At 42.7% G+C, this 27,996-nt stretch overlaps 1 protein-coding gene across 3 annotated transcripts; it reads right to left on the bottom strand.

Annotated features, from left to right (window-relative positions):
- Position 1: 1 nt before the first annotated feature.
- Cdc16 (cell division cycle 16) lies at positions 2 to 26,790 on the bottom strand. Of its 3 annotated transcripts, none has more exons than XM_028881241.2 (18): positions 26,596 to 26,790; positions 25,407 to 25,461; positions 25,222 to 25,319; positions 23,688 to 23,726; positions 23,238 to 23,378; positions 21,357 to 21,516; positions 20,398 to 20,489; positions 19,292 to 19,425; positions 18,133 to 18,212; positions 17,122 to 17,171; positions 16,268 to 16,341; positions 15,313 to 15,438; positions 12,609 to 12,761; positions 10,776 to 10,839; positions 8,253 to 8,314; positions 5,969 to 6,104; positions 4,019 to 4,109; positions 2 to 525 (listed from the first exon to the last, which is right to left on the bottom strand). In XM_028881241.2, exons 1-18 carry the CDS (start codon positions 26,641 to 26,643, stop codon positions 266 to 268), a joined length of 1,863 nt encoding a protein of 620 aa, XP_028737074.1. In that variant the 5' UTR covers positions 26,644 to 26,790; the 3' UTR covers positions 2 to 265. The 3 variants fall into 3 exon arrangements, with proteins under 3 accessions (XP_028737074.1, XP_028737075.1, XP_037067504.1); XM_028881242.2 differs by lacking the exon at positions 26,596 to 26,790 and adding an exon at positions 26,390 to 26,517; XM_037211609.1 differs by lacking the exon at positions 25,407 to 25,461 and having other exon boundaries at positions 26,596 to 26,764.
- Between the last annotated feature and the right edge of the window lie 1,206 nt (positions 26,791 to 27,996).

The following is a 27,996-nucleotide window of genomic DNA, read 5'->3' as shown; positions in this document are numbered from 1 at the left end:
GAACAGTTTGCTATCTTTATTCTATTATGTATGACTACTTTGTAGGTTCACAAGATCAGCAAACATCTGCTGTCAACGTGTGCTATCCCATCTCTTAATTCAGGCCACTGGTCCTCAACATAGAGATGTAGTTTGGATTCACATTAGGAAGCGGGAAATTCTTAAGACTAGCATGGATACAAGGGAATACTGACCTACATAGCACGCGGCAGGGTGTGGGGTGTGGGGTGGTGTGGGGGGGTAGGTCCGGGACCAATGTCTTGAGTTAAGTGCTGTGGTCTGACATAGATGTCTCTAACATCATGTCGCTTTCATTCATTTCAATTTCAAAGGTTTCTTCCAAGGAAGGCCTGGAATCTGGAGTTTTATTGGCGTTTTCCAGAGGTGCAAGTCCTGCTTCCTCTGTGGTCGGTTTTTCTACTTCAAAGTCCCTGAAGTCCCACGGAGGTGAAATGATGTTTTTTAGTGTCTTCATTGTATGCACATCAAAGTCATAACATTTTAATTTGTCTTTAATGTCTGCTCCTGAAAAGAAACACCATAATTAGAAAACGTGAAGTTCCATCATTAACAGTTACGCTACTGCCACTGAAGCCCAACTGTACTTTAAAGAACATGGACACAGGTCAGAAGGGGATGCCATTCTTCTTCTCTCCTTTCCTTCTTCATCTCCACCATTCTCAACGGAGATGCTGAGACATTCTCAAAGCACATGCAGTCATGGCTCCTTCCTGGCTCCATGGCTCCACAGCTAACAATTCCCAAAGCCTGTGTAACTCTACTCCTTAAACCATGTTGGGCAGTCCCTCATAGAAACTGATATATAGTGTCAAGCTATATCAAAATCTATAAAAACATGAAGATTAATATATATTTGAGCCAATCTAATCAGATAGATTAGGTTCAGTAATTTCTGACATAACTGAAAACATTATGCATTTTATACTAATAGCTTTCAAGACTAGGTACTCTGGCAGAGGATGACATAAACATCCTAAAATAAAAACAGTAAGTATAAATTATAACTGGAACCTGAATGTGTTGAGAAATACCTCAGTGATTTCTAAAGTACACTTGAGGTGTATCTGTAAAGGCAGGTTTAGGAGGAATAGTTAAGAGCAGAGGATCTGCTCTGAATGTGGGCAGTAATACCCCTCAGCTAGGGGCTCAGACAGGAGAGGAGAGAGAAGGAAAAAGCCAGCAAACACAGCATTTTCTCCCTCGGCTTCCTGGCTGTAATCTGCTCTGCTTCCTCATGCCTTAGGCTGGAACTCCTGAAACCGCATCACAATAAAACTTTTCTGAATTGCTTCTATAAAGTAATTTTGAATTGTTTCTATGAAGTAATTTTGAATTGTTTCTATGAAGTAATTTTGACACAGTAACAAAAAGTCTGACATAGAAGCTAGAGCTCAGATGCCCCCCCAAAGTCACAGGGGATGCCTACTACTGGTGGTAAGCTTTTTACCTTGGGTCTTGGGTGTGTGTGTGTGTGTGTGTGTGTGTGTGTGTGTGTGTGTGTGTGTGTAAATGTATAGAGTTCAGCATCCTTGACCTCCGATAAGCCTTCCTCCAACAGTGACTGAGATTAATTATGTGGTTTGTTTTGATGAACAGAGTATGATGAGTGTGATGTGCAACTTTCAAGGTCTTGAAATTCCTTCTCAAATCTCGGAGAGCACCTACACTGTTTAGTAGCCTTGGATGAAAATCTCAGGACTTGGCTGTCCCAGCTGAGGTCCTCCACCCACTGGTGAGCTCATTATAGAACCGGTCATACATCTGCTGACCACAGCCACATGAATAATGAACCAGAATGCCCAGGAGAAGGTCACTCAAGTGACCCACAGAACTCAACCATTCATTACTGTTGATTAAACCACTGAATGTGGGCAGCCTATTACTCAGCAACATTTAACTGGTAACTTTGGCAACACACTGGATAGTTTTCCAGATTTTATTCATTCCTGTCTCTACCATAATCAAAACCACAGAAATGTCAGTTGTTCCACATCCTCACCAACACTGTCCAGATGGCTCAGTGGTTAAAAGCACTAGCTGCTTGGAAGCTGCATGGTGGCCTCTTATGTCAACAGCAGCTCCATTCCCAGGTAAGAGGTGTTGCTGAATACCTTCAATGTGCTTCCTAACTACATGCCACTCTTCCAGTGTTTGCCCCTTTTCATGGGCAGGACACGGACGGATGGACACACACATACACACACACACACACACATACACACAGTGGAATCTGAGACTGTGTATATAGCTCAAGCCGACCTGCATCATCTTATCTTCCTGTCGCAGCAATCCAAGTGGTAAGATTACAGACATGGACTACTACCCCTTCCAGCATATTTGCCCATTTTTAACGCATTTTTTTCTTGCAGGATTTTTGTTTTATTCTAGATATGAATGTAGACAAATTTCTAAATGGTCTTATTAAATAAAAAACCCAGAGCCAGATACCGGGGTTAAAACCTGAGATCAGAGGAATAGGAAAAAACACAAGCCAACCTCACCTTACCGACCCTCAGCTTCCAAAGGAGCCCTACTTCCTGTATACCCATGCCTATATGCCTTTCTGTTCTGCTATCTCATTTGCTGTCTCTCTTCAGCTACATCATTACTTCCTTTTCCTGCCTAGCTCTGTCACTTTCTGTCTGTCTGTACAGACCTCTGAACCTTTATGGTTAACTAGTGTTGGAATTTAAGGCTCTGTTCCTAGTGTGGCCTTGAACTCAGAGATCCAGACAGATCCCTGCCTCACGAATGATAGGATTAAAGGCATGTGCTACCATTGTCTGATTTCTATGTTTAATATAGTGGCTGGCTTTTTCCTCTGATCCTCAGATAAACTTTATTGGGTTGCACAAATAAAATATCACCACATTTCCCCCTTTTTGTCTAATAAAAAATTTATAACTAATATAAAAAACTATATACAAGTACAATAACTATATACAATATATATAAGCAATAAATACATCAACAATGTCTAGTCCATTTGCATTTGACAAATTCAGCGAAAATATTCCGTTATCTATCCTATTTTGGTGAGTCCAAAATGTACCTAATTCACTTCCTATCCTATCTTGTATTACCAACAGAAAACTATCTTATGATGTCTTTCAAATTTATACACTTTACACCTCTTAGTGAGTTTCTTTTCTGAAATTTCTTAACAAGGGAAAATATAACTATCTAATCTTCAACTCCCTCAGAGACCAGAGAAGGAAATAGTATTACCTAGTAAAACAGGAAGTGCAAACAAGCGACTTCCAAAAAATATGAGTTATGACAGAAACAGCCAGCTGCCTGGACAGTCACCCGAGGTTCTCCACACGCTGGGGCATCGCACCTTCGGCCCACACGTGAACTTTCTGATACGCTGTGTTGTGAGTCATTTCCTTCAGTTACTGGCATGCCCTTCTCTCTTGTAATGGTGTTAGTTCTGCATCTTATTAAAGCTCAATTTATCATTTCCCCCTCTCCATGTTTCCCTCTTTAAAGTCTCTTAAAGAAATCTTTACCTACCCCCAGGTCCAGATCCTAACATATAACCTCAATGTGCTCTCCTGACCTCACAATACTTCTTCCTAAAGAAGTGCCAAGTACAGCAATTGTATTTAAAATTGTCTTATTGTTTATCGTTATAAAAGTATTTCAAAGTATTATAAATCACTATTTAGTAAATAAAAGGTATCTTAATGTTCCATTAACATGTAGATTATTATGTTGTGTTCTGTATTATAAAACAACAAGAATAAAGTCATTCATTTGCTGTAGAGTAACATCTTTGTGATTCCCTCATCTACCATGTAATAAGACTGACTCTTTGGTACACCATGTTTCACAAATGTTCTATGTATAGCAAGTACTCAACTTGAAATGAGCAACTAACTCATATTGCACTATTCTGACAAGTAAGTTCCTTAAATTCCGAACACTGGGTGAGATTTCAAGAGACCAAACAGACAGAGTATAACACACTGCCAGGAGAAGGATTTAATCTTACCAATATAAGCTTCAGAATCACCAATGTACATCTCAATGCAATGACCCAGCATCGTAACAGAAAACGTGTCGTCTCTCCTAAGACCGAGAGCCTGCCAAAAGAGACCAAGCATGGTTACTAAAATGTTACCCCTTCCCTTTTGTTAGCAAATACTTTCACGAAGCATTCTGAGGGGTCCAGAACAGGGCAGACAGGTACTGGTGAGTACCTCACTACAAGACTGGGCATGAGTTGGTAACTGCTAACAGCAGGTGAGGGTCAGAGATGTTCATCACACTTTTCCACTCTTGTCTCTTCAGAGTTCTGTGAACCTTGTGCATTAACTGAATTAAAGATTGGCTACTTACATTAATATTCAAATGTATACATTCAAAAGATCACGTAAGATCATAAAACTTTCTGAGGGTAAGCTCAGTCCCATAGCCATAGGGCTAACTTTAGGACTTCATGTAGCCTGAAAATTGCTACTTGATCCTTAAAGACCAGTTATGAACCTATTACACCAACAAATCTATCTTTGAAATACTGTAGCCAGGTGGTGCACACCCTTAATGTCAGCACTCGGGATGTAGAGGGAAGGTAGATCTCTATGAGTTTGAGGCCTGGTCTACAGAGTAAGTTCCAGGACAGCCAAGGCTACAGAGAAACCCTGTCTCAAAAAACTAAAAGAAGAAATATTGCATTGCTTCATACATTACTGTCTCTCCAAACATCATTAGTGAACTGAGCTTAAGGCCCACATGGTCTCAAATTCTAACGTTTCTAAACCATGGTGTCTTACAGCTGGTAGTACCTCCTGCTGCTATGACCAGGCACAGATGTAATATGGGTGCCCCGCCTAGGAAGGGTGTAGCTCGTGGTCAGGAGGGAGAAGACCACATGAAGACTATGTAAGGGTAACCTAGGAACTGTGTGGTTGTCTAAAACCTTTTCTTGACAAGTCAGCAATCTGAGAGCGTTTTATAAGAGTTGCAAAACAGTATCGGCAGCTCGTGAAACCCAGACTCAAGAAGAGCTAGGTGTGCTGCCACCAGGACATCGTGCAAGGATGAAATGACACCGCCTGCCTAGGCTGAAGACGGAAACCATTTACTTCATTTTGTGTGTGTGTGTGTGTGTGTGTGTGTGTGTGTGTGTGTGTGTGTGTATGCGTGTGTGTAATGCATATACCAGAGTGCCAATAAAAACTTAACGACTAGGTACAGAAGAGTACAAAAATGATAGGAGATGATTATGATAATTTTTTTCCCTCTGAGGTCATTGTGTTTATTTATTAAAGCTCAGTTTATCACTCCCCCTCTTTTTTATGGACCTTCAAAAAGAACTACCTCAGCCGGGCGGTGGTGGCGCACGCCTTTAATCCCAGCACTCGGGAGGCAGAGCCAGGCGGATCTCTGTGAGTTCGAGGCCAGCCTGGGCTACCAAGTGAGTTCCAGGAAAGGAGCAAAGCTACACAGAGAAACCCTGTCTTGAAAAACCAAAAAAAAAAAAAAAAAAAAAAAAAAGAACTACCTCAAACTCCAGATCTTCATGAAGTAAGGTATGTGAACTAAGACAAGACTCTTTGTTGTGATAAATGTTTGGAGTGTTTTTGCTCATCTCCAAAGGGAACACGGAGTTAATTGTACAAGTTCTAAGAAGGAAGACAAGGAGTTCTCAAAGGCTTTTATGTAAATGGGAATTTCTGCTCTTCTTCCTTGGACAAAACCCAGATGAGACTGAATGACAAATACCTTAGTGCATATGCAGGACCAGCCTCATATTTACTACTAATTTGATGAATACTATAAAATATGCATACTTTCTTTGCAGAGAAAAGAATAAGTACAGGGTTACTAAAGAAGTTTAAACCTGTAAATAAGTAATATGTTGCCTAGGAAAGATCTTTTGAAAACAAGGAGCACATATTAACCATATTCAGAGTAAGATGTAAGTAAGTTAAAGACGTACTGTGTGGAAATAGTCCACAGCATTTTCGAAGTTGCCCATCAGACTGTGGATGTATCCTATAGCAGAATAGGTGGATGCATTCTGAGGGATTAGCACCAGTGCCTGCCTGTGGTAATCCAACGCCTCAGCATATTTTCTGTTGAAAAAGGACACAGGAAGAGGAGAAGGAGGGAAGACAATAATTATTGGGTACAATAAAAGAGCTAATTAAAAAATTCCTATTTGTCAGGCTGAAGAGATGGCTCAGAGGTTAAGAGCATTGGCTGTTCTTCCAGAGGTCCTGAGTTCAGTTCCCAGCAACTACATGGTGCCTCCAAACCATCTATAATGAAATCTGGTGCTCTCTTCTGGCCTGCAGGCATACATGTGGGCAGAACATTGTATACATAATAAATAAGTAAATCTTTAAAAAAAAAAAAAAAGAAAAAAATCCTATTTGTCTTTGTGAATCCACAGACTTTCCTCAGAGATATAGTCTAGAATGTTAACTAATCCATATTTACTTTTATAGATTTCAACATCTTAAAATACATTTTCCTGTGGAGTATGGTGCCACACACCTTTAATCCTAGGACTCAAGCAGCAGAGGCAGGCAGATCTTTTAAGTTTGAGGCCAGCCTGGTCTACATAGTGAGTTCCCGCACAGCCAAGGCTATTTCGTGTTTCACAAAACAAATCAGGATGCTTGTTTGTTTATTCATTCATTTCCTGGAATGTCATTCATTCACTCATTTCTTGGCATGCCCCTTAGCTGGAAGAGAAACTCCAGCATAAAACAGCTGTCCTCTGTGCCACATGAGGGGGACACCAGTCAGAAAGTCCCTGACTCTCAGACTGAGCTTCACCACACACCAATATTTCCTGATATATAACCCTTCTATACCCAGACAATCAAAAACAACCAGAAGAGTTTTGCTTTATGTCTTAGTTAGGGTTTCTATTGCTGTGAAGAGACACCATGACCATGGCAACTCTTATAAAGGAAAATAATTAATTGAAGCTGGATTACAGTTTCAGAGGTTCAGTCCATGATCACCATGGCAGGGAGCATGGCAGCATGCAGGCAGACATGGTGCTGGAGAAGGAGCTGAGAGTTCTTACATCTTGACTTAGAAGAAACAGGAAGTGGTCTGAGATACTGGGCATAGCTTGACCTCAAAAGCCCGCCCCCGCAGTGACTCACTTCCTCCAACAAAGCCACACCTCCTAACAGTGCCACTCCCTGAGTTTATGGGGGCCAATTACATTCAAAGTACCACACTTTTAACATATAAATTACTTGGAATAGCATTTTCCGAAGTTCTTGTAATATTTGCTCTGTAAACATCTTTTGTGTAAAGGCTTCACACTTAGTGAAAGTCTGGGAAATGTTAGAGCTTCAACGCATAGTCAATACTCAAAGAAATTCTCCAACAGAACCCCCCCTGCCCCGCCCAACCTCCACCATTGTATTTCAGTTATTTTTAGCGGCAAGACTCTTGTATTACATAAGGACTTTTAGGGGTATCCCTACTCCAGCCTTTTTCAAAGCCGCTTCCATGTGTCTGGTTTTTGGAGACAGTTTCGCTCTATAGCCCAGGCTGACCTTTAACCCTGTGGCAATCCTCCTGGCTCATACCCCGAGTCCCGGAGATCACCTGTGTTAGATGTGTGTCAGCAGAGCTGGCAAACTTGCTAGCTGCTGAACAATCTAGAGCTCCCAAGACTTACTTCAAACAAAACAGCCCCCCTCCCATGTATTGTAGGCTGGCCCCCAACTCACAATGTAGCCTCGATGACCTTGAACTTTGGATCTGCCTGTCTCCACCTACTTAGGACTGGATTACAGACAGGTCACCAAGCTCGGTTTTATGAAAGGCTGGGAAGCGAACCGGGGCTTCTTGAATGCTTGGCAAGCACTCTATTAACTGAAGTGCATTTCCAGGCAAAGAACCCATTTTAACTGTCATCTGTTATTATATCATGAAACGTATGGAGAAACAAAGCCAGAATATGGGTATGGTTTTAATTAGACTTCATCATTCAGGTGCTTCCAAATTAATTTTGAACACTGAAGTTTTTTAACGTAAGGGAAGAAAAACAAAGACATGGCTATACTTCTGAATGTTTCTAAAATAAAAGCATACAACTGAAGCAGGAAAAGGGGATGATGGTGCTTGCTGCATTTGAGCAGCCAAGTACAGGGACTGGAGGACAGCATGGAATAAAAACACAGAGAGGCCGTTCAAAATAAACCAACTTTCAGTCACAAAGAATGTAACGGAAAATGTGCTACTTCACTTACTTAAGTTTTCTGCAGACATGCCCCAAGTTGTTCAACAAAGGTTCCCATTTGTCAACTGTTACCTAAAACAGAGCAACATCAAGCTCCACGTCACTGTTCAGCCTAATTTGTTTGTACGGAATCACTTCACATCCCTGGCAAGCGCCTCCTCCACTGCAGGGCAGCATGGCTGGATCATCCGATTCTCTTCACTATCAGCTGAGACTTCCTAGCACTTTACCGTAACTAGCACAATGCTGTCCCAAGTCCACCCATGCCAAAGACATTTGCCACCCAGAGCTCAGTTTGAAATCCTGGATCTGTACAGCCATTTGCCTCCTAAATATTTCTAACTAGAAATGTTACAGCACTTCCAATTCAGTGTGCCTTATCAATTTATCTTTCCCTGGTCATTCAAGCTCATCCCAAATGTCCAACCAGCCACTCAATGGAACAGGACATCCCAGCCTTTCTAAGACTTCCCCAGAGCTTGTTCAGTTTACTTGGCAGGCACAATTCCTACTGTGTAAACCTTGGCTTCCCAGTATCAGAAGGCTGGCCTGAGCACCTATCCTACAAACTTAGCAATGGATTCTTCTTCTGAAACTTCACATTAGCCTTTTCCCAGGATAATCTGCCAACTCTCCAACACCATTTTCAAGGCCTTTAAACACCCATTTAACCTTCCTGCTCCATTTCTTGATATCCTCTGAAATGTCAGATCCAAAACAAAATGAATCAGCTAGATTTTTGCATATGCCATTTTTGCCTCAGAAATACATTGCTCCTTCTTTCTGTCTAGCTAATGTCTACTTACCAAGGATGGGGTGTGTGACACACCCCAAACCCTTCCTGGACACTGTCATATCTGGGTAACAACCCTTGCGTGTGGTATCTTCATATCCTCAATCATATTGCTTTACTGCTGCAAATTACCTACTTGTATTTTCTAGTGGATCTGAGGGCAGGAAATATGGAAATAGTTCTTATTGTATCTGATGCTTAGTTCCATGCTCATGGCTGGTACTTATTAAACACATTTTAGCAAATAAACAAAGGGACTTGGGCCACCTTTTCCAATGCTTTGAGGATGAGATTTAGGAGCTCAGCCCATGCAAACAAAAAATCCTTTTGAGACTCTTAGGTATGAGTGTTTCTCTAGCTAGCTTGACAGCTGATCATCTGATGTAGTTTCTTTCTTTCTTTCTTTCTTTCTTTTTTTGGTTTTTTTTTTTTTTTGTTTTTTGAGACAGGGTTTCTCTGTGTAGCTTTGCGCCTTTCCTGGATCTTGTTCTATAGACCAGGTTGGCCTCGAACTCACAGAGATCCACCTGCCTCTGCCTCCCGAGTGCTGAGCCTGATACAGTTTCTTATTAAAGCAAAACAGAATTTTCCTTTCTTATAGCTTTTAATTGGCATGCTGGTACTTCAACTGTAATATGCTCTTATACTTAAGTTTCTGTAAGATTGCAAACTGCCTATGAAAGAAAAAACATTTTTAGGAGTGGCTCAGGAATGTGCTTCTCAAATTTTCTTATCCATGAAACTCTACTCAGAGCGTAGGTAAAACTGTAACTTGTATTAACAGATCTTAGGGCTGTATTTGTAACCAGCTCCAGGTGATGTCACTGCTGCTGGACCAGTGGACGGCAAGATGTTTAATTGTCTCAAAGGTGGGATGCGGTGAGCGGCAAACCTACTCTAACAAAAACACTAGTATTATTCAGAACTATCCATGACTCAGTTGAGGAAAAGACATGCTTTACAGACATACATGTGGAACACACAGAAATATGTTTGTGAGTTCAAATGATAAACAATAAAAGACCAAAGCAAGGAGAGCTCAACCTATGGGGACAGGCAGACTGTCCCTGGTGGAGCCCAATGAAGCTGTGTCTGTCAGAGAGAGACAAACGCAGAAGAAGGGAGTCCATGAGCACAAATGTACAAATTAAAACCAGGGTGTGGAACTCTGACAGAGTAAGACTAGAAAGACCGGTTAAAGAAACTAGAAATCAGAAGAGCAGCCACATGCACATCTCTTAGGTATACAGGCTTCCATTTAAAATAATGACTTATGAACAATACCAGTGTGTGCACAGCCTTACCACTGGGAAGGTTAATTCATTCGCATTAATTCAAGAAGACAATAGAAGGCCTGAATTTGAGTGACACCTAATTCTACCCAGGTGGGGCTCCTGGCAAACTGCATTCCTTACTGAATCAAAGAGGAGGCTCTCTGAAGCTCTAGGAAGCAATGTCAAATACACGACCAGCATTTCCAACCATCAGAAATCATTAAAAACAAACCCACCTTGTGTGTTTTGATTGCTGCCCTGTCACACCCAATAACTGCTCTTTAAGAACCGAGCTCAGTTTTCTGAGGCCTAAACGCCAGCTGATAAGCCTAACACTGTCAGTTACTTGTCGGGTCAAACATTAGGCTGCTCTCTTCCAGGAGAAGCCTGCCCGCACTTCCCACGTCCCACAGTAACTGTGGTCAGGGGTGTCTATGTGTGTCTGTGCAGGTATCACATACAATACCTCGTTTCCAATTGCTTTTATTTTTTCCAAAGCATCGAGAAACCACTTTTCTGCTGTTTTCCATCTAAAATAGAAGGGGGCGGGGGTAACAGTTATTTAAAATCACAAGGATAAACACTGAGGAAAATTTGAATATCTCTAGTAGATAACATGGAAACTGCTAAAAATAATCCATGAATAAAAACAAGTACAATGACACACATACACAAAATACCATAATGAAACTCATCACTTACGATAACTCAAAAAAATTTAATGCAAAAGAAACAAGAAAGTAAGAAAAAAATTGAGCCAGACAAATAGCTAATTGTATGATATTAACATCACACAGGTTCAGGATTTAGGGGAGAGAGTCCATTCTCGTAATCAGTGGTATATAGACTGTAAACAATGACTAACCTTCTTTAACATATACTGTCCGTTCACTAACACTGAACCTAAGCCAATAGTACAACCACCCACCTACCATTCGGCTAGTGCACATTCCCTTGGAGGCACATGATGGCTGCTTAGGTCTCACCAAAGGCAGCGGTAAGTTTGGAAATTATTTTAGATAATAAAGTTAGCAACAAAAACACTGAAAACCACAGCGCTAAACAGACTACAAAAAAAAAAAAAAAAAAAAAAAAAAAAAAAAAAAAAAAAAAAAAAAACACTGAGCATAATCTATGTGAGATCAGCCAGGAACGAAATTCCAGGAGACTTGGGCTTTTCACATCCCATGTGTTAAGGTTAAAATCACTTTGAGTATTGGTTTTGGGGAACAAGGGATTTTTGTAGGTCAATTTACAGAAAAAGTACTTGTGAAATTTGAGGAGGAAATACATTAGATATTATTTACTTCCAAAGTTCCATGGGGCTGGAGAATTGGTTCAGCAGTTAAGAGCACTTGTTTCTATTGTAGAGGATCCAGGTTCAATTCCCAGGACCCCCAAGGTGGCTCCCACCCATCTTGCACCTCTGGCCTCCGTAGACAGCAGGAACACATGTGACATGCAAACATGCAGGCAGGCACTCATAGACATGCAGTGATAAGCCTTATTTCTAAAGTCATAAACCCTCTCCAGAATACCTGCATAACCTAACTGAAAACTTTCAAAGATTTATTTATTTTATGCGTCTAAGTGTTTTGCCTGCATGTATGTAAGTGCACCACATGTATGCTTGGTGCCTGCAGAAGTCAGAAGAGGGCACTGGATCCTCTGGACCAGAGTTACAAATGGTTGTAAGCCACCATGTGGGTGCTGGGAACTGAACCCTGGTCCTCTACAAAGGCAGCAAAGTGTTCTTATTTGCTGAGCCACCTCTCATAACCCCATAACCTAAATTTTAGAACACAACAATGAAGATCTGTGCTTACATTGATGTATAATATATAATGCAACGTGTAGTTTTCTCTTTGAGTATGACTCCAAATTGCTTATTCTACAGATATTCAAGCTACAGAAAAGCTACTCTGAGTAAACTAGAGACTGGATTACTCTAAGTGGTCTAATTTTTTTGTCCTAACAATAATTAATCACAAGATAATGTGAAAAACTTTCTCAAATGTGTGAATGGAACATCTAGTTGACCAAGACGACTAAAGATTATGTGGGGCCTCCAGGCCACACGTGGGTACTGGAATCTGTGGCAGCTCATATTAAAGGAGGACCAGAACATAGTGTACTGTTTTAAGAGACTCCAAGAAGAGAATTTCTACTTTTGAATTCCTCCCTGCCTCTTAAATCTAAAAATAAAAATCCACTGTGAGCAAGTCTAGTCAGTGAGGTTTTAGGGACCAGGCCCCACTTACAAAGAGCCAACTCAAGGGCTGAGGCCTCTGATACTTACTCTCCATTCTGAAAGGCAACCACTCCAACCTCATGGATGACAAAGGGATCCTCTGGGGCAATGCTCAGAGCCTGGCCAAAGAATCGTTCAGCCAGTTTAGAGTTATTGGTCAAACCATATTCTAGTCCAATATACAGCATTGGCAAGTGACACCTGAAAATATTTGAAAGTTTCACGTATTCAATAATCAAAACTTTGTAATGCAATGGAAATTTGTCAGTTTTACATCCTATCATTTACTTCTTTCTAATTCTAAAGTACAGTTCAAACAGGAAAAGAAGGCAGTCAACAGAAACCATCCTAAGAGAAGATGAAATGTTGGACTGAAAAGACAATACTTTAAGGCTGGGTGGCGGTGGTACACGCCTTTAACCCCAGCACTTGGGAGGCAGAGCCAGGCAAATCTCTGTGAGTTCAAGGCCAGCCTGGTCTACAGAGCAAGATCCAGGACAGGCACCAAAACTACACAGAGAAACCCTGTCTTGAAAAAACAAAAGACAATATTTTAAATAAGCTAGCTTAATATTCAAAGAATTATGTTTATAAAATTATGTTGCAAAATTAATGAAAAATATAAGAACAATGCCCCATCAAAGAATAGCAATAAAAAATTAATTAATTTTATATATTTATATATGTCGGTGACTGAGTGTATGTATGTGTACAAGAGCCGTGAAGGCCAAAAGCAGACAGACATCAGATTCCCCTAAACTGGAGTTAAAAGCAGCTGTGAGCTGCTATGTAGGTACTGGACACTGAATCTGGGTCTCTGCAAGAGAAATTAAGTGCTGAGCCATCTCTTCAGGGTCCCCAAAATGGAAACTGTAACAGAGAACCAAACAGCAATTTTGGAATCGAAAAGCACAACAAATGAAATAAAAAACCTTTGCTAAAAGGGTTTATGAACACATTTAAATAGGTAGAAGGAGCCACGAGAACAAGGCATAACAGAGAGAATCCATCACTAGTAGATCTACTGGAGAAACTAAAGCAAGTTCCATACGTGTTAACAGAGGGACGCTTCCAGTAACTTGTATTTACAATCAAAACTGAGTGAGTCTGGTAGAGGTAACCACAGTGGCAAATAGAAGGCAGTGTAAATGTACTTGCAACTCTTCAATATGACTGAAAGACACCTGAGAAAACTCCAAGCCTTGGTAATGTATGGTGTGAGACATAGCTTGAATGACAGCCACAGTACACAGGAGGTGGGCAGTGACAGTCTCTCGCTCGCCCACCCGACAGTCACTGAGGATGTGACTGTAAAGAAGTAAAGCACACACAGGAAGTATCTAACAAAAGGAAGCAGGAGTGCGGAGCAGGAACAAAGACACGACAGGCAGAAAGCACAGTCCAGCTTCCCAGTGATTACATCACATGCAAACGGAATACACACTACAGCAGACACACAGACAGCTGGTTCAAAATGACTTAGCTGTGTGCTGTCTACAAGAGACACACTGACTCACAGACTACAAGGGACACAGCTCCCTAACTACCAGTCAGTTTCACAGAACTACAAGGGAACCTGAAAGGATGGGAAAGCAAGAAATCAGAGAGCTGGTGTGCCCACAGTACCAGATAAAATGGACCCTCAGACAACGCTACCAGGGACGAGGTGCTGTGGGATGTTCTGTATGTCCTGTGGGAGCCCCTCTTGGGTTCCTTGTGTCATTACCCAGCAGGTCCGCATAGAGGATGATTAGGACCATGGGCCTGAGTGCAGGTGTCTGAGATGGTCTGCACTTGGCTGTGCTGGGGGATGGTCTGTATGTCAAGTTGTTCTGATTGGTTAATAAATAAAACCTGATCGGCCGTGGCTAGGCAGGAAAGATAGGCGGGACTAGCAGAGAGGAGAAATAAAAGGACATAAAGGCAGAAGGACTGTGCTGCAGCCGCCGCCATGACCAGCAGTATGTGAAGACGCCGATAAGCCACCAGCCACGGGGCGAGGTATAGAGTAGTAATAAGCTCATAAGAAGTAAAGATACTAGTTGTGTATAAGAAGCAAGAATGGGTTACTTAAAGATATAAGAAAAGTTAGCAAGAAGCCTGCCACGGCCTTACAGTTTGAAAGCAATGTAAGTGTCTGTGTTTACTTGGTTGGGTCTGAGCGGCTGTGGGACCGGCGGGTGACAAAGATTTGTCCTGACTGTGGGCAAGGCAGGAAAACTCTAGCTACAACGAGGAGGGACAATCTGTAGTGATAAATAACTCAGTAATTACACCACACCTAAAAACCAGCAGAAATTCAGAATACATAGAGCAAAAACGCCAGAAATTGGAGGGAGAGAGTTACCATCACTGGATCCTGCATATACAATCCTGACACCTCAAATAGCAGCAAATGCAGTTTGTAGCACAACCAGGACACACCAAATAACTCGGTAACAGATAAGACATCCTGATTTTACTATGAATACTCCCATTCTTCATGAGCATGTAAATAAAGGGGGTGGGGGGCTCCCCAGTTCACCTCTCCCCTTGGTCTCATTTCCTAGTTTCTTGCACTGACTGAAGAGAATCCTGTTCCCTCCATAGCCACAGTTATTTTATAAATACAGACTGTTACCTAAGGGACAAGTGTCGACATTTTGTTTAATTCAGGAACCAAATGGCACTAATCTTCCTAAGGGAAATTTCGCCTCACTTCACAAGCAGAGCCCTCCCCTGGCATTTGGTGAAGGTGCTGTGAGGTGCGTACCCTTTCATCAGCTGCGCGGCTGTGAAATAAGCCGCCATGGCTTGGTCATGCTCGCTCTCCACAGCAAAGGAGTGCCCATAGGCGATCCAGGCCGGCCCATAGGTCTTCTCCAGTGTGGTAGCTTTGCTGAAACAAAATCAACATTCAGTACTGTATTTGTTCTCCAACTTTAGCTTTCTAAGTAGATGGTGTCAAAACATTAATGACATCAAGTGAATAAACTAACAAACATGGACGATTGTTAATGCAGCTAAACTAAGACAATATACACATTCTAAGGAACTTTAGGACAAACACGGATGATTGTTAATGCAGCTAAACTAAGACAATATACACATTCTAAGGAACTTTAGGAGTCCTGTGCTTTTTCAGAGAATGTAGCTGAACTCATTAGCATACTGTGTGCAGCTTACAAATACTACTCCTGCAGTAGCCCACTCTGTGACCGGGGTGACACTGGTGCCACCAATGGCCACGTGATGTGGGCCTGTTCTGAGCCAGGTGCCATGTTGGCACCCTGGGACAAGATAAGCCGAAACCACAGCAGATCCTTCCCGGAACCCACTTACTCCACGGTCACACTGCGTTACCCTAACTTACTCAGAGTCGAATGTGTTTTCACTATTAGCAAAAGCTAAGGCTGACAGTGTAAAGGACAACAGCCTTTCAAACTAAATCATTCTGTTTCCTGTTCTCATTTACAAATAAAACAACACATCTAAAAACACATCTAAGCTCTTGGAGTGCAAGGCCTGGACCACTGCTTTATCTCCCCACACCGCATCCCAATGGACATTCATACAAATAAACAATGCACGTGAATGGAACGGGTCCAAGGAAGTATTTATCCATCCTCACTACTTTCAACACACCTACACATATGCATGAAAGCTTATGAGCGAGAATTCCCTTCTCTGAGGGTCACTACATAGAGAAGAAGAAAACAAATTCATACCTGAGATATCTTCTGGCATGCTCATTTTTATGACCAACCATGAGATAGTAACATCCCACTGCAAACCAAGATACCTAAAAAGTTCAATATTTACTATAACCAAAGACGCTTAACTTTGAACTGGAATCTAATAAGGTAGGCTAGACAGAGGGTGGGTTAGATGCTCCCAGGTCACATATTTTCATCTGAATTAGGGATTCTCTGAGATCACACATACATTTACCGAGGGCCTGTGTAAGAACAGATACTCCAGGTTTCTCAAGGTGGCTTCTACTGAGGACAAGCTCCTAAGCGCACCTGCCTATGAGTTCTGGCTTGACCCTGGCTCTCCCTTGCCTTCTAGCTGGATTCTGATTTTCAGTTAGTTGGTTTCCCCTACACTGGTTTCTTGTCTGAGGCTCAGTCTCTGCTCGCCGCTTTTGTCTACACGGACACATTTCCTGCCTGCCTCTGATTCCCACTCTTTAGCTCTCTATTCTGACGCTGGAGGTGTGGGAGCAATCAACACGAGCTCAGTGGTGATTCACACATGCACACAGAAGGCTGTGAACAGTTATATCCTTAGGAGTGGGAAGCATGTGGTGAACTCAGAATTTTGTGTACAGCATATTAAAGGACTATGTATACTTCTATAATCAGAGAAAAAGTTTTTACTCTAAATTATTGCTTTAACGTAAGTAAAAATGCCTTCATGGGAAAGACATTAAAGCCGTTTGCTATTATCTCAAGAAGATTCTGTCTCAATGCTTTAACATAAACATTACTTGCTTGAACTTAAAAATATAAGCTACTATCCATATATTAGCAAAATATTTTCTTAAAGTTTAGGCAAGAAAAAAAATTGTACTACTTACAGGATTACCTGGATATAAGTCCACCAGTTTGTGAGAAAGATAGAAAAGTTCTGTTTTAGGAAAAAGGGAAAAAAATGTAGTTTGATATGAATAATTTCAATTTCAGTTGTGGCCTTCCACCCATAAAACCATTCTCACGCAACAACCTCACACCTTCTTCCCTCTAGTGCAAATCCACCTGGCATACACCCTGCTTCAGTCCCAATCCAGGCACTGAGCACTAGCTGAGAGACTGTCTAAGTGGACTAAGGGTACATGGTGGGTCACATGAGCACAGTCGCCCCACCTGAGCACTTAAGGTGTGGCAGAGGTTCGTCTAAAACATCCATCTGAGAACTCATGCATCTCATGCCACAGGCTGGGATGGAGTGTCACAGTCACCTACAATCAAACTGTTATCCAAACCTTCGTGTTTATCACAGAAACAACAACAACAAAAAAGATAGGAGCCAGGCAGTGCAGAGCCTTTAACCCCAGCACTTGAGAGGCAGGGGCAAGTGGATTTCTGGGGTTGAGGCCATCCTGGTCTACATAGTGAGTTCCAGGACACCCAGGGCTATACAGAGAAACCCTGTCTCAAAAATTCAGACACACACACACACACACACACACACACACACACACACACACACACACACACAAGACAGGAAGGAAAACAGTCAAAATTGACACTTAATGAAGCTAATACACTCTGAACCACAAATTACATTTGAGAAAAGGAAATAGAAAGCAGGGAGATGGGGACACTTTGTTCTGCCAGGAGACAGATCACCAGTCATTCTGACGATGGTATTACTCCTGCTGTGGGGCTCCGCTATGCTGTATCTTAAGTAGCCAGGGTTTGTAACACAAAATTTCAGTGTTTAGAATGCTCTTTTTTTCCTTCATTAAAGCCTGGCCTGGTGGCACATGCCTATAATCCCAGCATTTGGGAGGTAGAGACAGAAGGATCAGGAGGCTGAGGTCACTCTCAGCTGGTAAGATTATGGGACTGGGGATGTAAGTCCTCACCATTTGCTTTGTTCAGCTCCACGAGAGTTCCTATGTGCACGGGCAAACAGTTTGCGTGGAAAGGATCTTTCTCCATCACTCTGAAAGTGGAAGCAGCACATTACTCCCTGGAGGGCGGTAGGGTGGCATCCTCATCACCCACCAGGCTTAGTTGTTACGTCACATATGATGCTGCAACCTGTAACCCTTCACTTTGGTTAGAGCAATGCTTACGTTATAAAGGAAAGGGAAGCCAGGCCTCACAGTGCATACCTACATTTCCAGCTACTCAAGAGGCTAAGGCAGAAGAATCACAAGCTCAAAGCCGGCCTGGGCAACTCAGTAAGACCCTGTATCAATATAAAGGTTTGGGGCTCAGGGGCAGAACACTTGCCAAAAATGAACAAGTCCTAGGATCAATCTCCACTATCATAAAATAAAATAAAAATTATCAACTAGTTCAGTTGGAAAGAATAAAAATAAACTTTAGCCTTTCCAGTTATACTAAAATCAACAGAATTTTAATACATAGTCTAACTAGTTAAAAAGAATATATCATATACATTTTAAAATAGATTGCAAGTATTTATTGACTAATATTTTTGTGATTTCAAAAATTAAAAAACAAAAACGAAAAAACCAAAGTGCCACAAAAATCTCTAAAATGTAATTTAGCTAAGATGTCTGAAGAGGTACAATGGAAAACTAGTATGTGGAGGAGATGGTTTAGCTAGGAATATGCAAGACAGAGAACTGTTAGAGCCAATGGTAACACTTGGCAAGTTTTACAAAACCATGGGACAATGGTATCTTCAAACTATGACTTCTTGGGTGGCATGGACTGGTTCTACCTTTTGCTTTGTTATTGTTTATTTGATGTATAAATTTCTATGTTTCAGTAGGGTAAGCCCAGGGAAATTGTCATTCCCGAGTCAGTAAATGACTTGGGAAGACAGACATGTATATTCTTCCCAAGTGACTATAGCAAGCCTACACATATCAGTAACTGTGTGTCTGTAACCTGTTCTTTAAATACAGCAACTTGTTCAGTACTCTAGAAATGGTAAAGGTCACTTCAACTATCAACAACTAATATGAGACTGTCAGAGCACACATCTGTGAATTAGACAGCTATGGACTGAACCACACATTCTTACACAAAAACAGAGAGTATACTTACGCAGAAGTGAGCTTGTAGCACATCTTAAAATCACAGTTATAATAATGTCTCTCAGCTAAAGACACTACCACATCCAGATTCTCTTGCAAGCCATCTACTGACTCAGGAATGACAGTTTCACTGGGCTTATTATACTGAAACAGAGAAATTTATACATAAAATGAACAATAACAAAGGCAAAGGCAGAATGAGTCCATGTTTTATCTAAGACGTGAAGACATTGCATGAGACATGGTTAACTTCGGGTTCTAGTAGTTCTCCTCTCAGGAAGTTTCCCTTTTCAATTTCATCAGAGTTCCGTAGTAGTAAATATTTCACATACAAGTTTAGAAAACAGCTACTCAGGAAGCATTTTCATATATTTAAATAATCTGACTATTTTGGCAAATGCTACATTAATAAACCATTTCTTTGAACTGGATCAGGCTGGGCACAACACACTTGCTGTGCAGTCATGAGGCCTGTGTTCCAATCCCAAGCACGTGTGTAAGGCTGTGCATGCCCACAGGCCTGTGATCCCAGCACTCCCCAGCACCCATATAAAAGCTGAGCATGCTCACAGGCCTGTGATCTCCGCACTTCCCAGCACCCATATAAAAGCTGAGCATGCTCACAGGCCTGTGATCTCCGCACTTCCCAGCACCCATATAAAAGCTGAGCATGCTCACAGGCCTGTGATCTCCGCACTTCCCAGCACCCATATAAAAGCTGAGCATGCTCACAGGCCTGTGATCCCAGCACTCCCCAGCACCCATATAAAAGCTGAGCATACTCACAGGCCTGTGATCTCAGCACTTCCCAGCACCAATGTAAAGGCTGAGCATGGTCACAGGCCTGTGATCCCAGCACTAAGCAACAGGTGAATGCTGCAGGCTCAAGGCCAGCTACTCTAGCCAAACAGGCAGTTCAATGAGAGAATCTGTGGAAAAGTGACTGAGGAAAACACCCCAACTTCAGCTCAGGTCTGCATACACCCATTGTATGTGTGGGCAAGAGCACATATATACACACATGCACATATGTGCACATACACAAAACTAATAAAAGAAAAAGGCCAATGTTAAAGAAGTTATTTACATAAGGGAAATGTCAGCTCAGGTTTTTACCTTTTTTAATTTGTTCTCAAACACAAATCGGAGCAATTCTTGTTCTTCAGCACAGAGCTTGCTGAGAGGCAGTGAGTCAAGAAGTTCTTTTTCTTAAAAATGGTAAGAAAAAAAGAAAAAGTCTTCAAAACACTCACAGGAAAACAGCAAATTGAAAATACTTTTATAGTTCGCTATCTACGTAGAGCAAGTCAGGAGAAAAGAAAATCAAAGTAGAGAATTTGGACACCGGAAGAGCCGGGCCAGGAGACCTCCAGCTGGTCCTCTTCATCAGCCAGGTGAAAACACAGGCCTTAGGGAGGACAATACTGACACATGGCCGCTCTCTCTGCAAGGCACCCGAGCACAGCAGTGGGTCGTCGGGATCCTTGGCCTCTACTAGATGCCAGCAGCCATTTTCCTAACTCTACCTGTCCCAAGGTCTTCAGAACTGCCAGTAGGCCAGTGGTTTACGAAGCACTCACTACTTTGGCTATGTCTGGTATGAGCGCCATTACCATACCAACTCTGTTTTTCCTGTTCCCTCAATTACCTACTTCACATATCATCAGTGGCTCTCAGTCCTGAGGTAAGTTAGTCCTGGCAGCTTTAAATCGACTGCACGCAGAGCCCAGCTCTAGAGATTGTTGGTGTAATGCTCTGACATTGGGACTTGGAAAGAAGAGATTTAAAGTGTGGCCAGGATGAAAATCACGGAATCGTGGTTTACAAGTCCTCCTCATATCACTCCTCAAAAGACCTCACGACACCACAGCCCCAAGACTCTCAGCAACAGATACTGCACTACACTGTGTTCGTGATGTGCTTCGTACCTGAAGGCATTAGGGAAGTTCGCAGGTCTGTTTCAGCCTATTGTGTACCCTGCTCTCAATTACACAGATTTCCGGAAATAAGGCAAACTAAATAGTATTAACCACTCCTCACAACAACAACAACAACCAACGCAGGAGTTCCCAGACCTTCTTGTGCTGTCAACATGTGGTGTGATGTTAAAAGATCAAATGCTTCAAAGCAGTAGACATCCAGCTTCAAAGCCTCTTTGTAACTGTAAGTGGCCAGGGTGCGGTTATCTAGAGCGTCATAGATTTTCCCTCGGAGAAGACAAATCGAACTCTTTATCTGTTGGGAAAACACAACCGGTTACACACAAAGTAAAACTAACTTTTGACTAAGAGACATGTACTAGTAAAAGACTGAGAAGTCTTTACTATGTCCACAGTGTCATCCCAACTGCCGAAGTGCAGCATAAACCAACAGATATACAGCAGCAAAACAAATTGTCTCACCAGGCCAGAATCCTAGCACCTGGGAAACTGAGGAAGGAGGATTGCAAGTTCAAGTCCAACCTGGGCTACATAGCAAGTCTGAGGCTAGACTAAAGCCTGTTTGGTGTGTCTTCTCTGGACACTGAGCACTGATGACTCTATCCAGTGAAGCCTTGGTAACTTCAGAAGTACGGCTTCTAGGCACATCCCTTTGTGTGTGTTCAGAGTGAGAAGGGAATGTATAAAACCAAGATGAAAGGCAGAGTCTGATGCATAAACAAATGAGAAGGCCCCAGGGAATAGCAGACCCAGACAGCGAGAGAGCTCCTGGTCAAGGTCAGCAGCAGTGGCCTGGAAGAGCCCAGAGACCTGAGTTAGTTCAAACTGGCCCCGACAGTTCTATGTGCTTCTGTGTGCTGATCACTGTCTTAGCTGGTTTCCTTTACTCATTTGTGAAGAAGGGACACACCTCATTTATGGAACTCTGTAAGGACTGGAGATGTGGGTACCTCTGTTGTACTGGTCATCTTGCTTCCTACTACCAAGAGAATGTGGAGTCTGATTCGCATCAAGGCCTTAAACCTTAAGAAACACGCTAACTGAGTCACTGATGACTCACGACAGGCAACTAAAGCCACAAGTGGCAAAAATCCATAAATCAGTATTTAAAATATAATGGCCTTTGGAAGAGAGTCTTAGACGTGGGCAGTTTTCTCTGAGGTGTTTTTAAAAAGTAACTTCATAAAACAAACAATGCATTATAAGTATGCCATGCATTCCTAACAGGTAATAGACAAGACCCAAAAATAATAATCCCAAGATACGAAATATACACATTTCCTAGCAGAAAATTAACATACTTCTAAGTACATTATATTAATAAAGGAAGAGAAAGGGAAGGAAGGGGAGAGAGATACCCAGATGTGTAATATTCTTGCACTGTCCTAGTGAAAAGCACAGTAACCAATCCCAGCTCCCTCGTAACTATGCGCTGAGGGAGACAGGTAGATCTGGAGTAACAACCAGGTAGTACAGCTCTCTCTGAATGATAAAAGTGCCCTAAAGTTGCTGGAGGTAAGGCTGGCACAGGTTTACCACACGAAAAGCCACGGGCTGTACACTTACAATGGGTGTAACTGCATCTCAATAAACTGCTAAAAAGAGTAATGAGCCAAGTTAATCTAAGTATGTGATTAACTGTTACTATAAGTCCGTTTCAATTTTGTGGAATTACGAATAATACAGACTCAAACATAGCAAATGACACTATTATGTGCTATCAAGTAAATAACAAATTCTTTTCTGTGAACAATCAAAGCTAATTAAGATTCCCCTGCATATGCACAAAACACAGAAAGGAGAGGAAGAGGTTTCCACCCACTGTGTGCAGTTCCAGGCACCTGTGAGACCACAGCTTCAAACTGGCACGCAGTCAGAAATGCCTCAGTCTTCCATTAGTTGGCACAAGCAGGTAACTAACTTCTGTATGCACCATACACATGTAGAAGGATTTCTGCCGTGTGAGGCGGGCATCTTCCGCTGCTGTTGCTGAAACGTGCTAACTACACTACTCACCGAGGACTGTGACATTTCCCAGTCACTGGAAGGGTCCTTCGAACCACTCTCATCCTTCAGGTATTTTTCAAAGAGCCTTCTGTTAATTGGTTCCTCCATATCAAGAATGTCAAGAGCCTGCTGGTGCTCTTTTGCAGCATACTAAGAAGAGAACGGAAGAGCCATTCATCACTTATGGCTTCTAGACTTTAAAAGGGCAGTGAATACCGCATCCATTATTTAAATTTAAACGCCTACACTACAACTTTCTCCATGTATATCAGCGTTTTATGAATTAAGAATCAATATTTTATAGAAAATAATACTGAAGAAAAGGACATTCTTTATGAAATGTTCCACCAAGTCACCAAGCTTCAGCCTCCAGAACACAAACTGCCACACATCCATGAAGAATGCACACTGCTCATATAAGTCAAATTTTCACCAAATAAATGAACTGAGCACACTTACGTGGCATCTAGCTGCAAGGTATCGGCATGCTTCATACAACTAGAAAAGAAAGTAAGGCAAAAAGTAATCAAACACTTCACATGTATAACATGTGCATGTAATATGTAAAATAACACACACCTATACTTTAAAAGAAAACTATAAACATGAACTAAAGAGCTGTATTTCTCCTTTACAGTTTTAAAAAAAATCCTTAGATGTTTTAGCCCATATCCATCATAAAGATGTTAAGGTGCAGGGGATCCAAGGAGTGTGCACCTGTAATCCCAACTATGCAGGAGGCTGAGGCAGAGCTGCCCTGAGCCCAGGAACTGGAAACCAGACCAAGCCAAACAGTGAGACCTGATCTCAGAACAAGCAAACAGGGCCGTCAGGACAGCTCAGCCTGAGGACCAAGGACCAGAGTCTGATCCCCTGGGACCCACACGGAAGGAGGACAAAGTCCCACAGGTGGTTCAGGTGCCTGTCTGTATGTGCTTGCACACAGAGACACACACGGATGGACACACACACACACACACACACACACACACACACACACAGATTATATAAACAAGTATAGTATTTAAAAGCAAAATTTTTTTTTAAAGCAAAATTTAAACCAAACTAACAAAAACACAATATTGAGAACTTAGAGATTAGATTAGTGGGCAAGTGAGGGAAATAAATGATTGAGATTTAGAGTGAGAAACTCTCTCTTGGGCTAGAGAGATGGCTCAGCAGTTAGGAATGCTTGCTGCTCTTCCAAAGGACCCAAGTTTGGTTCCCAGCACCCACAATGGGCAGCTCACAACCAGCTGGTACTTCAGTTCCAAGGAATCCAATGTCTTCTTCTAGTTTCTGGAGGCATCCATACTCACAGGGCACCCACACTCATCTCCCCACTCACACAAATAAAAACAAAAAAATATTTAAAAACTGTCTCTTCACATAAAAACAAACAAACTCGTTTTCTTTTGAATATTAACTCAAAAACAGAGCACATACCCAATATAGGAACCTAACAAGTATGTAAAATAAATGCAAAAAAAATTAATAAAGAACAAAACAAAACAAAAAACCAGATGACCTGAGCTCGTGGGACTGACAGATAAGGAGCCTGCATGGGACCAACCTAGGCCTTCTGCATGTGGGTGACAGTTCTGTAGCTGGGTCTGTTTGTGGGGCTCCTAGCAATGGGACCAGGATCTGTCCCTGGCTCTTGAGCTGGCTCTTGGGAACCTATTCCCCATGCTGGAATGCCTCACCCAGCCTTAATGCAGGGGGAGGAGCTTGATCCTGCCTTAACTTGATATGACATGCTTTGTTAACTCCCATGGGAGGCCTGCCCCTTTCTGACTGGGGACAGACAGAGGAGTGGATTTGGGGGGGGGGGACAGGACACGATGACACACAGATGGGGGGAACTGTGCTTGGTATGTAAAATACATGAAAATTAATAATAATAATAATAACAACAACAACAATAATAAAAAGAACCTAACGACGCCTTGTACAGTTGGGGCACTTTGAGGCCCACAGTTTCAGTACTCACTTTGTCCAGTTTTCGCGAGCGGAGTGCATGGGCTGCTCTGTGATACTGTGCTGTGAGGTAAAGACACTGAGCCAACCAATAAACATCCTGGGGTTCCTCTAAGGGGCAAAATTACACAAGTGGTCAGAGGTTCGTGGAGAGATTTCTAAAGATTAGTTAGGGGGTAAAAATCGCATGTCACTCACCATGAGAGAGTGAAGCTACCTTGTCTGCCCAAAACAGAGCACTCTGATACTGTTGCTGCATACAAAAAGCAAACACAGGGTGATTGCCATTGCTCCCACAGTTCTGAACAGATACCTACTAGTCTAAACCCGCAAAACCAACAACTCACTACAGCAAGCTCTAAAATGGAGCAAGAGGCCCATCAATTATTGGTATGTTACAGCTCAGCTAGTATGACTTTTAGTCCATCACTGTAAGATCTTTATAAATACAATTCAAGATAGCAGTTTAATGCATACACTACCAAAAAAAATGTATCAGGTAATAGCCAAAACAGTAAATAATTTAAGCGATTATTGTGCGGTCATCTACTCTCTAGGGTACTGACATTTATGTAGTAATACTTTCAATAAGCTAAAATGAACCCCAAAGTAGAATTTAATAGCGCACTAGATTCCCAAATATTTCAAATGACCATGGGCAAGTCTTCTCCTACAGCCAACTCTAACAGAATACTATGACAGCGGAAAGACACTCATGAATTTGTCGTGGTTAGTGTTAATCGCGGGCTTACTGCCTTTGCCTCGGTTCCCCAGGATGCAATCAGAACAGGGTTGCCAAACAGGTGGACAGGAGGAAGCCTTGTGGAGCTGAGACTATGCTCGGAACAGATGCCCCCGGAGTGGAAACCAGGCCCACATTATCCTCTCTACATCTCAGTACCAAAGAAAATAACCACAAAACTGACTGCTGGTTAACACGCAGCCTTCCAGCAAAGCACAAACTGGCCAAATCACTTAGCATCAATTCCGTTTCCCATCTATCGGGAGAGCAAGCATTTTAGCAAAATCCCAAATGACGTCACGATGACGAGACTCCAGAGACACACCCTTTCTTAAACACTCCCTGTTGTCCACTCGAGGGAGGTGCAGAGGCTGCAGATGTAGTATTAGGTATTGTTTCAAGTCCTAACTGGAGACAGCTTGCATGTATCACGACTCACACATATTCAGCCAAGTAAGAACCACAGCGAATCCTCCCAGAGACATCCTGTCGTCCGGCCAGATTCCAACGCCACAATGCAAACCCCCCAAGCCAAGCCCGCTTCTGCAGTCCACGCACGATCTGAGCTAGCGGCTGCGCAATCCCGGCCAGGCCCCGCCAGGCCCCGCCGCCCCGCCACCCAGCGTCCGGCCACCCGCCGCGCACCTGGTCCAGATACTGCCGGACGCGCTTCCGCAGCGGCTCCAGGTTCATGGCTGCGAGGCCAACACAGGCGCCTGACACCCACCCGACCGTCCGCGCGCACCCTGGGGCCGAGGGACCGAAGCCTGCCGACCACCGCCCGGACCAGACCCCGAGCGCCACACGGCACTTCCGCTCCTCACAGGCCCTACCCCCGGAAGTCCCCTAGTGAAAGCGGCCCCCTCTAGGGTGTGCCCACTCGATTGGTTCCGCGGTATTCCCGGGTGCTAGCCGCCGGTGCCCACCGCCTTCGCCTCTGTTTGGGAGGCCGCGCAGGGGATCTAGCGGGATCCCATGCCTTCAGGGAGTGGGAGAGATGCTTCTGTGGCGACACTCCGGCCGCCCGGGATGTTTTTGAGACGGCATTTCTCTCTCTCTGCAGTCCTGGGTGGTCCAGACTGGCCTCTGATTATCAGTCCCCTTCGCCCACTGCCTCCCGGGTGCTGCGATTACAGATGTGCACCGCCACGCCGGGCACTTTGTGTTTTTAAAATTTCATTCCGTGCACGTGTGTTGCCTCTTGAACGGAACTGTAGAGAATGTCACCACTCAAAAGGTTCTGTTCTCACTACTATGAGCAGTTGGCTGCATCCTTTTCCGTGAATGTATACATATATGTGTGATTATATAATATTTAAGGGGGATCTATCACCCCCACACACACACACATTTTCCTTTCTATCTTCACCATTCTTAGGTATTGATCTAACTCGTTAACTTGAGATGGGTATGTGGCAAGATAGAGTTTACCACACTTACAGTTTTTCTATCCATTTTATGAAAAGAATAATTTTATAAAGACAATTTGTACTGTCAACACAATGCTAAAGAGCAGAGATGGGGATTGACTCTTTAAATTATATGTTATTCAGAGAGCCAGTGGTCGGAGAAGGCAGTGGATTAACATTCTAACACCCTGTTTTACAGCTCATCTTCAGCCAAGAAGCCTTATGAGGATTGAAAACAGAGACAATTATACCAAAGCTTAGTATTGCCTCTCTGGTCAAACGGTCAGCCTTACCCCTGAGGTTATGTTGGTGTGTGTCTCCTCATGTGTCCTGAATTTTTCCTTCATTATCACCTCATTGTGCAGCTGGGTTTGCACAGTCCCAAGGCTGGTGGGAACTTCATTCTTCCAGCAGAGACACTTGGGCTGGGGTTAACATGGACCAAACCAACCATTAGTAGTGTGTATGTACTGAGCTATTTGCACTATGTGTTGCAGATGCCTTTCTACCGTATGAAGTACAAACCTATACTTACAGAATACTAAGGTGCCCCACCTGCCGCTCCTGTCTGTGGTGTATTTTCCTGAATTGTGTGAGGTTCCCATGAGTGACCTCTCTGCAAAGACTTCCATACCAC

This window comes from Peromyscus leucopus, chromosome 17 (genome assembly GCF_004664715.2).
Source record: "Peromyscus leucopus breed LL Stock chromosome 17, UCI_PerLeu_2.1, whole genome shotgun sequence".
NCBI classification, from domain to species: Eukaryota; Metazoa; Chordata; class Mammalia; order Rodentia; family Cricetidae; genus Peromyscus; species Peromyscus leucopus.
This window is presented reverse-complemented; position numbering and strand designations above follow the sequence as displayed.